Below are 12,630 nucleotides of genomic sequence, written 5' to 3' on the forward strand. Positions count from 1 at the left end.
ATGTTAAAAATATATAAATAATTTTTTGCATTATAACAATCATAAAATTAGATAATGTGTTGTCAAAATATTATATAAAATTATTTTCACACAATGATGATGCAAGCCAGAATTGTAAGGTGAGTATGAAAATTTTAAAATATTAGGTCTAAACTACCAAATTTTGATACTGGGGATCTAATGACCTTGAAATTAGATCAATCGAAGTTTGAGGGAAAAAGATATTGTTTCAAGGGCTTGGAAGAAAATGATGCGAGCCGAAAAATTGTGGGAGGAGCATGAAAAATTGATAATTGTTAGTAATATGTGTGTGTATATACATATGTATATATATATATATATATATTATATTATATTATATTATATTATATTATATATAATATTATATTATATTATATATATTGCTAAATGACCATGCATATATATGACCAGGGTTTTTTGGAAACCATGGCTAAATATAAGATATTTAACTGTGGGTTTTTTAGAACTGTGGCCAAATAGAGTATATTCAACGCGGTTTCATGAAACCGCGGATAAAATAGGATATTCAACATCGTTTTTTCTAAACCGCGGTTATATGTATATCAATAGCCACGGTTAATCAAAACCGCAGTAAATTTTTACCCATTTGGCCGCATTTTATAGAAACCGCGGCCATAAATGCTTTTTTCCATGGTTCTCGGCAATCGCGGTTAAAGACCTCCGCCCAAGTGTGGCAAATGAGCACTTTTTTTGTAGTGACTTTAATTTCTTCTACCACCTTCTCTATCAAGCTGGATGGGAGTCCTTTTGAATTCTTTCATGCTTCTAGAGGACTACGTCAGGGTTGCCCCCTTAGTCCTTATCTTTTTCTTGTTGCCATGGAAGTGCTTTCTCGTCTTTTATCTGCCTATAGGGATTTGAATTTGTTTGATGGAATCAAAATTTCCAGATTTGCTCTTGAGGTTACTCACCTCCTTTTTGTTGATGATATCTTTATTTTTTGTCGTGCCACATTTGAGGATTTATTAACTATTAAGTCTCTAGTGGACCTGTTTTCTGACTTATCGGGACAACAGATTAATTTGTCTAAAAGCAGCATCCATTTTAGTAAAAATGTCCCTACGGCTCTTAGACTTTCTCTTTCATCTCTCCTGGGTATTAAGGAAATGTCTACGGATTCTATGTATTTTGGAACTAACTTATTCCATGGCAGGTCCAAACATAGGGAGCTGGAGGGTGTGTTAGCTAGAACGCAAAAGAAGCTTGCATCCTGGAAAGCCAATCTCTTAACTTATGTTGGCCGTAGTATACTTATTAAATCGGTGCTTGCTGCGACACCGGCTTTCTTAATGAACTGTTTTCGGTTCCCTCTGATAACGTGCTGTAAAATTGATTCCATATGCCTTAATTTTTGGCTGGGAAATGGTAAAAGCTCAAAGAAAAAGACCACACTTATTTCTTGGGATAAAATGTGCACTCCCAAATCTTATGGGGGACTTGGTTTTCGAAAGGCAGAAACTCAGAACAATGCCCTTTTGATGAAGCTGGGGTGGAGATTGATCACTGAGCCTTCTTCTTTATGGGCCCGGTTACTCAAAGCCAAATACTTCCGCAACCACTCTCTTTTCGATCCCTCAGTAAGAACCAAGAAGGGCTCTTGGGTATGGAATAGCATCGCACATGCCATACCTAATCTGGAAAAGCTGGTGATCAAAAAACTTGGTAATGGATCCTCTACTTATTTTTGGGTTGATAAGTGGGTTCCTGGCTTGACAGGTAATCTTTCTGAATTATCTTCTGGGCCCATATCTTCAATTGACAACACTAAGCTTGTTAAGTCGTTTTTACAAGATACCCATTGGAATTCTGGCCTTCATAATTTTTACATCCCTACTTCTATCTCTACCCTAATACAATCTATTGATATTTCTGATTCTGATGATAAGTGGTGGTGCATCAAAGCTAGTAATGGCATCCTAACCACCAAATTAGTTGCCCTTGAACTGACCTCTCATTGTTCTAATATTTCTAATGATGATTTTTCTTGGTGGAAATTCTTTTGGAAAATTCAGATTCACCCTAAATTTAAATTTTTTATGTGGCGTTTGTTAAATGTAGGAATACCTACTAAGGCTACTCTCTCGAAATGGATCCAGATTGACTCTACCTGTGTTCTTTGTGGAACTAGTGTTGAATCATCATGGCACCTTTTCTTTTCTTGTGATTGGGTCAAACACTTATGGGCGGAAGGTCCTTTGGGGCTAAGAACCGACCGTATATCCTTCGCTGACATGAAATCCATCTGCCTATTGTTTTTTCTCCATTTCAAGTCAGACAAACATCTCCTTTTCCTGTTTTTTAGTGTCTTTTTTATTACTTGTTATTTCATTTGGGCTCTTAGAAATTGGGTAGTGGTGGCTTTGGAAAAGCCTGATCCAATGTTGGTTTTACAGAATATTCAAAAGTGGATTTCGGATCCCCCCCCCCCCCCAACCTTTCCATCCTTGCCTGTAATAGACAACTTTGATTCCTTATCAACTCCTCCATCTTCTTTTAAACTATCTTTGTTTAACTTTGCTATTTTAATTTGTGCAGGATACTCTAGCATTGGACTAACTAATGCTGGATGGTCCTATTTCTTTTTGATTGATGGCAGACTAAAGTTTTTTGATACAGGAACTCTTCTTAAATCAACAGAATTGGTGGCTGTTCTTTTTGCACTTCGGAAAGGTTGTGACCGTGCTGCCTGTATTGGGTTGAAGATTAAAGAAGTTTGGATTGATCACAAGCTGATTGCGAATACTCTTCCATCTCCAACCAAATGCTCATGACCATGGTTTTTATTCAAAGACTTTTTATATATTTCTGACCGTACTCAGGGTGTAAAATTTTCTATAGTTGTAAATAGGTTTTGTCTAACTTTAGCTAGGAATATGGCAAGGAATGCCTGCTCAAGGGACATAACTTCGATTGTATATTTACCTTTTGTTTAATTACACTTTTCTTTTTTTTCTCATCAAAAAATAAAAAAAGAAGCTTTTATCTTACCGGTCCACCTTAGTCATTGCCATCACCAGCCCCTTCCAGATAAAAGTAATTCAAGCAAAAACAAAAAAAAAAAATGCATCAGGTCTCAAATCTGAATCTGTGATAATCTTATGGGCTCCTCGTATCCTTATTTTCTTTGGGTTCTTGTGTGGTTGATCTTGATTCCTTCTGCTAAAGTAAACAAAAGGGACCCACATGTTTATTTTTTTCTAAATAAAAGGTGGCCCACTCTGTATTTAGTGAAGAAAGGCTCAATAATTGGCAACAACTTAGTCATATTTCTATAGCAAGTTTGTTTAAAAAAGAGGTCAAGTAGTCCAAGTCGAGTTGACTGACCAACCTCAAGTGATATATTCCCAGTGTTTTAGAAATCTTTAGGACCGACAAATCTTATATTCTCCCCAATTTGGTGACAGCTAAAGATGAGGAGTTAAAGACCATGGATTGAAGTATCAGTAACGGATTGGCTGGATCGGCAAAATCGTATCAGTATCGATCGTGTCTATATTGTTTGAGATTGATACCAATACTGATACCGATATTTCAATCCCTGATTAAGATGAACTCTTGTTAAATTAGTGCAATTTATAAAGGCTGGAATAGTACCCACGTGACTATTTTTGTTCTCGAACATTAATTGTTGAAGTGATCATCTTTGGCATATTTGTTGGGGTAAGCTTTCAGATAATAAGGTTGTCAGACAACTGGATTGATACAACGGATGCTTGGCTACCAAAGTCTTGAGGTATGGGACCAGAAATTTTTTTTTTTTTCTTTTTAGATGAATAGGGACCAGATTATTGATTCTCATTCAAATAGAACTTCTCTAGTCTACATAAATTATCCAGAGAATAAAGGATTGAACCGCTCATTGTTTTGAGATAGCTTCAAGTTAATCAGATTTTTCATATCTTCAATTTCCAAAGCCATCGGTTTATACAAATAGAGCTTCTCCAGTTTAATTACTTAAATTAGACAGAGAGCATTATAATGGAAATGAGAGTCCCATCTGATGGAAATAAACGTAAGGAATCTCTTTGGTATTAACTGAAATATCTTCAAAATATAGAGACATTATTTACGAACAGAGTTTCATGAATCAGAATCAAATCGGTGAATTGGTCTATTTGATCAGATTGGGCAATGACCGATCACGGTTATAACCGGTTTGATACGACCAATCGACACCCATAATCCCTAAAAAACTCTCTTTTTTTATTTGAAGATTGATTCCGGCTGATTTCTATCCAAAATGGATTGGAATCGGTTGTGATCGATAGTGACTTCGACCGATTTAATACGACCAATTCATACCCAAAAATCTAAAAAATTCTCTGTTTTTTTTTTTTTTTGGTGGGGGGGGGGGGGGATCTGAGGACAGATTCTAAGATTCTTAAGGACTGCGGCTGATTTCGATTTGAGTCGAATCCCAATCCTCACTTATCGATTCCATCTTTTCTGTGTTTAAACCCCTGTTTATGAGTCATGTACTCATGTACACTAACCTGTGTTCAGTGTCTCTAGTGGATGGTAGCAAACACTTGAAGATATTTAACTATCATCTTTCGAGTCTAAATTTCTTGTAGCACTCAGATACGGAGAATCAAAGAATATGGAAGGAATAAGCAATCCAAGCAACTCAAAGAATTGTAATCAATAGTAGAAAGGAAAGCAATAGCATGAAGAAACTAAATAAGATAATAGCGATGCACAAAAGTTGAAGACATAAAGATGGAGATGGTCAATCTTAGTAACTCAAACCATAGGCACTATAGAACACTAGGGGAGTGTTGGCGCTCCAAGCCAAAGAACATTTTTCCTAAAAATAATTAGTAGATACCCTATTAATTGATTCATCCAATTATTGTACATCAATATCATTTAGGTCACCTAGAGTAATTGCATGAAAATGCTCCACAAATGATTGTCGGAGAACAAGTAGCTCTTTTGATACTTGATGCATAGATGGTCGGGATTGTGGATGATTACGTAAACATGCAAGTGCTATTCTGACAATAGAAACTATATCCTTTGAAACCTTGTGATCTGATGGAAAAGTGAGGCATGGGTCTAACAAATCTCTTAATAGCATCTTTTGACCAACTAGTGATGTAAAAGATGAGATGAGCTCCTTTGGATGCCTTCCCATAATTGTTTCTAATGCCACTGCTCCGAAACTGTATACATCACACTTCTCAGTTAAAGCCATGGTGTAGGCAAGTTCTGCAAGGGAAGAAAGGGACTTAGTGAAAATATATAAATAAGATAGCAAATAAGCTTTAAAATAAAAATATGAAACTAAATATATTTTAAAGGGACTGTGTAAATGACACCTCTATAGTTTTATTTAGAATTTACACCTTTTAATTTTCCTTTGTCTTATTCCTAAAAAAGGTTCCTAAACATAGTTGAAAAATGACTTATCATTATATCATTATCAAAAGTTGTCATTGTCATGCACATTTTTCGATTACATATGTGAAATTGTTAGATTTAAAATATATTTAATATATTTTTTATTTTATTTTAAGTTTCAAAAGGATTTGATTGCTTTGTTATAGTGTGGGACCCATGTGATCAAAGAAAAATGGTTGAATTCCAAAGGTTGTAACATCCTGTGGGTACCCTAAAGTCTATTCATGGTCACTATCATAAGTGGGAAGGTGGGTCAAGAATATTGAATGAGATTAATTTCTCAATTCATGGCCATAGGCATGTCTTTCTCTTTATGGGATTTTAAGGCCTTTTATAGTCTTTAGTGGGGAATGAATGGATGTTAAGGCCTTTTATGGTCTTTAGTGGAGAATGAATGGATTTAAGGCCTTTCATGATCCATAGTGGGAGAATGACCATGAATTAGGATTTAATTTTCAATTCATGTCCATAAATCTCATTCTCCAATTAAATTGGTCACTAATGGGTGATTATTCTTGAGAATTTCAAGGGTGTGCAAGGATTGGTTTTAGACCTATATAAACCCAACCAAATGCATTGCAAAATATATCTTGAGATACATTCATACTCATACTTTGCAATCACATAAAGTTTATTTTTCTTCCCCTCTTTTCTTCTAAGTCTGTGTAAGGTTAGAGGTTTGCTATGCTTAAGCTCTTAGATCCTTCAAAGGGACTAGAAGAACTACTTATCTTCTAGTTGGAGGTTGTTTTATCTTGGGGTAGTGGTGCAGAACAATCCTTGGCAGTAGGAGGCATCAATTACCTTAAAGACAGCACCAAAAGTGTGACTCAACCTCAAGCTTGTTCAAGTTATTGCGGGTGTGACTCTACATCAAATTCAAGTTTTGGTCTTCTCATTTCAGCCAAAGGTCAAGCCTAATTTCTACTGCTTAATCTATTGTATTACAATTTGTGTTGTTTCAAATTGTTTGTAAGGAATTGTAATACAATTACCCAAAAGAAAAGATAGTATTTACCCTCATTGAAAAAAGAAAAAGAAAGTATGTTATACTAATAGGGTAAAAAAGTAAAATTGTAAATTATTTGACACCATAATAGGTGTCAAAAAGAAAATCCCTATTTTAAATGATAGATATAGTAGAGCAAGGTCTGGACTCCTCAGGTGTCAAATATATAACTCAAATTCATTTATTTACCCTCTGTCCATGCACCTCTCGGTAGTCCATGCGCCCTCTTTGTAATCATGAATCTTTTAATGCTTCATTTTGCTACTAAGAAAACTCTGTGAGGCTGAAACCTCACATGTGAACAATGGGGTCTATCTCTTCACAAAATGTAGGTCCCAACTAATAGGGCATGTGATTAAAAAAGGGTGGCTCATGTAGAGAAGCTCCTCTCTATGGTTTGGGAGGAAACTTGTGCCCAATATTCCTCTATTATTAGTGAGTATTGTGGCTTTTGATACTAGCATGTTATCTATACAAGTTTTACATAAGTAAAACATTGTTTTTATTTTGGCCTCTCGACTCCTCTCACCAAGTTTTTTTCACTTTTTGGCCTTGATTAAATAAATTCAAATGGATGGCCTAAGATTTATTTGGCCAATTGTACTTTGAGATCTTGACTTGATTAGGAAATTTTGTAGGTTGGCTTAGACTCCTAAAGATTTGGGCATTCAAAAAAGAATTGTAGCTATACTAATTTGTTTCAAATTCAATAGAAAAGTGTAGTAGTGATAGGAAAACCTATTTTCTATATAATAATTTGAAAAAAGAAAATAATTTATTTCAAAATATAATAAGGTAGCTTACGAAATATAGTAGGGTTTCTTTTTGCACTCCAAATGAATAATTTCAATGTTCTATTTTTCTTTTCCCCTTCATATGTCTGAAATTCCTTTAGTTTGCAAAAGGTTTTTGCCCAATTTCTTTATGAACACTATGAAATTCATGGGAATATAAGAAATTTAAGGAATACTTTACTTTTTTTATTGAATTACTCAATTAAATAAAATATATTGTACTCATCTTAAAGTAAATGCATTAGCTTAAGTTAAAAAGATCTAAAGGGTATTTACTGATGCAAAATTAAGAATTTATTAGGTAACATATAAAAATCATAACAATAGGGCGTGGAAACATTTGACCTATTGTAATTAAAAGAAACTAAAATACATTTTTTATCCAAGTTTTGATGATTATGTCACATCCATCCTAAGAATCTAAAACAATTGCAATTCACAAAATCTAAAATATATATATTTTTAAAAGTTTTCATGATTGTGTATTAGATCTTTTAAAGTTTGAATAAGATATTTTCTAATTGTAATAACTGTACTTCCACTTGGACTCAAAGATACAGGGTAGAAACACATTTTTCTTTTCCTTTTTTGATACTTTGACAACAAATACTTCAATGGCCCAATTCAGCAAAAATAACTCAAGTCTTAAATATATATTGAAGTGGAATTGAAGAAACCATAAACAAGAATAAAAACATAGTATATAGTAGTGATAAATTTAAATACCTGGAGCAATATATCCATAAGTTCCTTTAAGTGACGTCCAATTAGATGAGTCTGGCTTTAATAGTCTTGCAATGCCAAAATCAGATACGCGAGCCTCAAGTTCCAAGTCCAGCAATACATTTTTGCTTGAAATATCTCGATGAATTATCGGTGGAATACAATCATGATGCAAGTAAGACAATGCATTAGCCACACTTTTGATGACATTTACTCTTTTCAGCCAATCCAACTCCATAGCATCTGCTTGATTGCTCAAAATATGTGCTAAGCTTCCTTTTTCCATGTACTCAGAAACAAGAAACATGCATTGTGGATGAGAGCAAAATCCATAAAGTTTGACAATGTTTCGATGCCTTATTTCTGTTAACATGCGTATCTCATTCCCAAAGCTTTCCTCATTAACTATGGTCTCACCTTCCAATGGATGGAACTTCTTCAAGGCTACTACATGACCAGTAGGTAGCGTTGCTTTATAAACATTCCCATAAGTTCCAATTCCAATGCAATACTTGGAATCAAAATCCTCTGTTGCTTGAATAATATCCTCAAAAGCAATTTTGCCATCGAAATTCAATATTGAAAATATATTGCCATTGTGTCTTCTTGCTACTTCTGTATTTCCTTTTTTCACTTTTTTTTGCAAGAGAAAGAGGACACCAATAATTGCAAATGCAAGGAGCATTGTTCCTATCAAAGAAGCAATGATGGATATGATAACTTTGTGTCTGTTTATTGTATGAGATTCATTGCAAGGAAGTAGACCTTGAAGTTCACCACATAACCCTTTGTTGTTTCTAAATGCTTGAGGGGAAGCATTTTTGAAAACCCTACTGTTAGGAATAGTACCCTCCAACTCATTATAGGACAAATCAAGAGATAATAAGCTAACCATCTCTTCGAGAGCAAGGGGTATGGAGCCTGTGAACATATTGTGGGATAGATTCAAAATTTCCAACATTATCAAATTTCCAAGTTGTGGTGGTATTAGTCCACTGATTGAGTTATGACTAAGGTCCAATTGATCTTGTAGGGCTACTAGATCACCAATTTGAAATGGAATGCTTCCATTCAATGAATTCCATCTCAAATTTAAGGACAACAGTTTGGAGCATTGACCAAGCTGTGGTGGGATTGATCCAATTAGCATGTTTGATGATAGGTCTAGTTGCTCCAAATTGATTAGCTTGCCGATTTCAGCTGGTACATAGCCTGAAATCTGGTTGTCATTTAAATTCAGGTCAAGCAAAGAGGATAAGCCACTGAATTCCTTTGGTATTTCGCCAACAAGTTTGTTGAAAGAAAGGTCAAGTACTCCAAGTCGTACTAACTGACCAAACTCATGTGGTATCTTCCCACTAATATTGTTTCCAGAAATCTTTAGCACCGACAAATTCTTACATTCTCCCCAATTTGGTGACAGCTCTCCATATAGTCTATTGTAACTCACATCAATGTAATAAAGATGTGGATGTACACCAAAACTATCAGTTATATTTCCTTCCAATAGGTTGCTGTCAAATCGAGCTCTCCTTAAACATGTGCAATTTCTATAGTCTGGAATAGGACCCATGAGACTATTGTTTGCAACCAAAAAAGATAGAATTGATCCTTGACATAGTCGTTGAGGTAAGCTTCCAGATAATTGATTGTCATACAAAAGGAGAATCTCTAGTTTACTTAAATTAACCAGAGAATGAGGGATTGGACCACTGAGTTTGTTTCGAGAGAGCCCCAAGGCAACCAGATTTTTCATATCTCCAATTTCTGAAGGTATTGGACCAGATAATTGATTCGTAGTCAAATAGAGCTTCTCTAGTTTGCTTAAGTTACCCAGAGAATGAGGGATTGGACCACTAAGTTTGTTTCCAGATAGTTCAAAATGAAGAAGACTTTCCATATGTCCAATTTTTGAAGGTATTGGACCACTGAGTTCATTGGAAAGCAGGTATAGATAGCGAAGATTGCTTAAATTAGCCAGGACAGGGGGTATCATGCCAGTGAATTTATTCCCACTCATTGATAACTTCCACAAATTTTTCATATTCCCTATCTCTAAAGGTATCGAACCACTGATTTCATTGTGATGAAGGCATAACAAGTGCAAACTTAAATTACTTAAGGGAGGTAGAACGCCAAAAAAATTATTATAGGAGAGATCGAGGTAGGTGAGTTTGGAGAGGCTACCAACATGCATGGGTATGGTTCCTGTAAGTTCATTGGTGCTGAGATTTAGACGGACGAGATTGGGAAAGGAAGAGAAGCTCAAGTTGTCAAGCGTACCTTTCAGCTCCATTTCTGGAAGGCTAATCTCAACCACACTTCCGACTTTGTTGCAAGTTATACCAAACCACTTGCATGGGATAGCTGATGAAGCTGTAGTACTCATGTTGGGAGATGGTGAGGTAAGCTTCCAAGAACCGAGAGCAGCAACGTCAGAGTAGCTTTGGAGGCTGGCTTTCCATTTGAGGAGAACCTCTCCTTCAAATCTACTACCATAAGTTGAGGAAGAGAAGAAGCTAAGGCAAAGAAACGTTACAATAGTTGGGAAGAACAATAACAACAGAGTCGGAGTGTGAGCATGAGAGTTGGTTGTGGTGGAGTAGGCCATGGATGGGTATGTATGAGTTATTAGTCGGGGTTTGTTGTGATCACAGTTTATGCTGGATTGCTAATTTATAGACTGTTGTGCTCTCTAATGGTATTTTTCTCTTCTTTTCTGTGATTGAGTGTGAATCCTACGAATGAAGTAAACAAAAAGGACCCACACATGTTTTTTTTTTTTCAAACAAAGGTGGCCCACTCTGTTTTTTAAGTCAAGAAAGGCTCTATCAAGTTTGTTGAAAAAATGGTCGAGTAGTCCAAAGTGAGTTGACTGACCAACCTCAAGTGGTATCTTCCCATTGATATTGACACTGACAAATTCTTATTAAATTCTCCCCTAACTCTCCATATAGTCGATTGTGACTCGTATCAATGTAATAAAGATGTGGATGTACACCAAAACTGTCATTTATATTTACTACAAATAGGGTGTTGTCAAAGACGAACTCTCGTTAAACTTGTGCAATTTCTAAAGTCTGGAATTGGAACTGTTATGTGCAAGAGTTATCATGAGTTATGTATGAAGTTGTATGACATGGGTAGTTACGTAGGCTTGCATGCATAGTATCGATGGTTACGTAAGAGTGTAGGTGTAAGTTATCATGGGCCCTGATTCTCTACTGCCGAGCTGCCCGGTAAGACCCTACTGCCAAGACACAGTAAGATGATAAATTACCGCCTTACCCCTTCCCGAGTGCCTTGCCCGAGTGGGGGTAAGGCGATCATTTAATGCCTTGCAATGTCTTGGCAGTAGGGTCCTACCGAGCAACTCGGCAGTAGAAGATCCAAATTGAGTTATCATTGGTACAAGTTGCTTTAGATCATACCTCCACATAATAGAAATAGGTGGCTTGCTTAGATCGAAAACCTTGCGAAGCAGGTTGGCCTAGAAAATCTTTCACCATAGCCAATAGGTACAAGTTGCTTTATGCTCTAAAATATATTATTTTTGTTAAGGCTGTACAGTTGTGTCTTTAACCATTGGATGGGGGAAGAGAAGGTGATGTGTAACAACACTTCTGCCCCTCTCTCCGTCATCCAACGGTTGAAGGCACGACCATGTACATACACGTTCATGTATAAAAAATTGGGTCCTTTTGCTAAAAACTAGTCTTGCAGCAGGTTTATAAACCCTTTTTTTTTTGTTTTATGGGTGTAACTCCTATTGTGGCATTAGAAGGAACCCCTTATCCTTCCTTCGAGGTTGAACCCAATCTCCTAAGTGAAGGCAGGACACAATTGCAAGACATGGGAACAATAAGACTAGTCCTTACCAATCGCCCAAGCTGGAAACTTTTGATTTCAGTCAAACAGGTGCCATTTAACTGTTTTTTATCGTCCAAGAATGCGAAATCGAGTTAGAATGCATTCCAAGAATGCATACCAAACACAGCATTAGATTTCAATAATTCATAGACTATTGTCTACTTTCCTTTTTTTTTTTTTTTTGGGGCTGCTAAAGTTCAGGTAAAATATAAATATACAATAAAGAAAAAATGTACACTATATATTATAGTCCAGGCATACTAGGATTGAACAAAAAAGAAAAAATGAATTAAGACTTGTTACTCTACCTTCGGCATTACCAACAGCAAATGCTGAGGTCATGACTAGAAATTTTATCTTAAAGGTCCACCTTAGCCATTGCCATCTGCTCCCATTCAAGATAAAAGTAATACAATCAAAAACAAAATAAAAATACATCAGCTCTCAAATCTGAATCTGGGATTATTTTCTTTTTCTTTTTTGTGGTTGAACTTGAATCCTTCTGCTAAAGTAAACAAAAGGGACCCACCTGTTTATTTTTTTCAAATAAAAGGTGGCCCACTCTGTTTTTTGTGAAAAAAGATTCACTAATTGGCAACGACTTTTCGTATTTCTCATGCAAGTTTGTAGAAAAAAAGGTCAAGTAGTCCAAGTCTAATTGACTGACCAACCTCGGGCAGTAAGGACAAATTTTGTTACTACACTTGCAGAAGGACAAATTTTGCTACTACACTTGTAGCAAGAATGTTCCTATTGCGAGACGGAGAGAACTGCCACTTGGGCCGTCCT

The 12,630-nt window shown here is 35.9% G+C and overlaps 1 protein-coding gene across 1 annotated transcript; it reads right to left on the minus strand.

Annotated features, from left to right (window-relative positions):
• Positions 1–4,856: 4,856 nt before the first annotated feature.
• LOC122670624 (MDIS1-interacting receptor like kinase 2-like) lies at positions 4,857–10,450 on the minus strand. Its single transcript, XM_043867568.1, has 2 exons — positions 7,975–10,450; positions 4,857–5,253 (listed from the first exon to the last, which is right to left on the minus strand). The coding sequence occupies exons 1-2, from the start codon at positions 10,358–10,360 to the stop codon at positions 4,892–4,894; spliced, it is 2,748 nt and encodes a 915-aa protein (XP_043723503.1). The 5' UTR covers positions 10,361–10,450; the 3' UTR covers positions 4,857–4,891.
• Between the last annotated feature and the right edge of the window lie 2,180 nt (positions 10,451–12,630).

Source organism: Telopea speciosissima, chromosome 8 (genome assembly GCF_018873765.1).
Source record: "Telopea speciosissima isolate NSW1024214 ecotype Mountain lineage chromosome 8, Tspe_v1, whole genome shotgun sequence".
Classification (NCBI taxonomy): domain Eukaryota; kingdom Viridiplantae; phylum Streptophyta; class Magnoliopsida; order Proteales; family Proteaceae; genus Telopea; species Telopea speciosissima.

Bases quoted from the DNA above. Each gene is read 5' to 3' on its own strand.
- LOC122670624 (XM_043867568.1), bottom strand. From the start codon at position 10,360: ATGAGTACTACAGCTTCATCAGCTATCCCATGCAAGTGGTTTGGTATA. The intron at 5,254-7,974 runs GTATTTAAATTT...CTTCCCTTGCAG, and splicing joins TTATGGATATATTGCTCCAG to AACTTGCCTACACCATGGCT.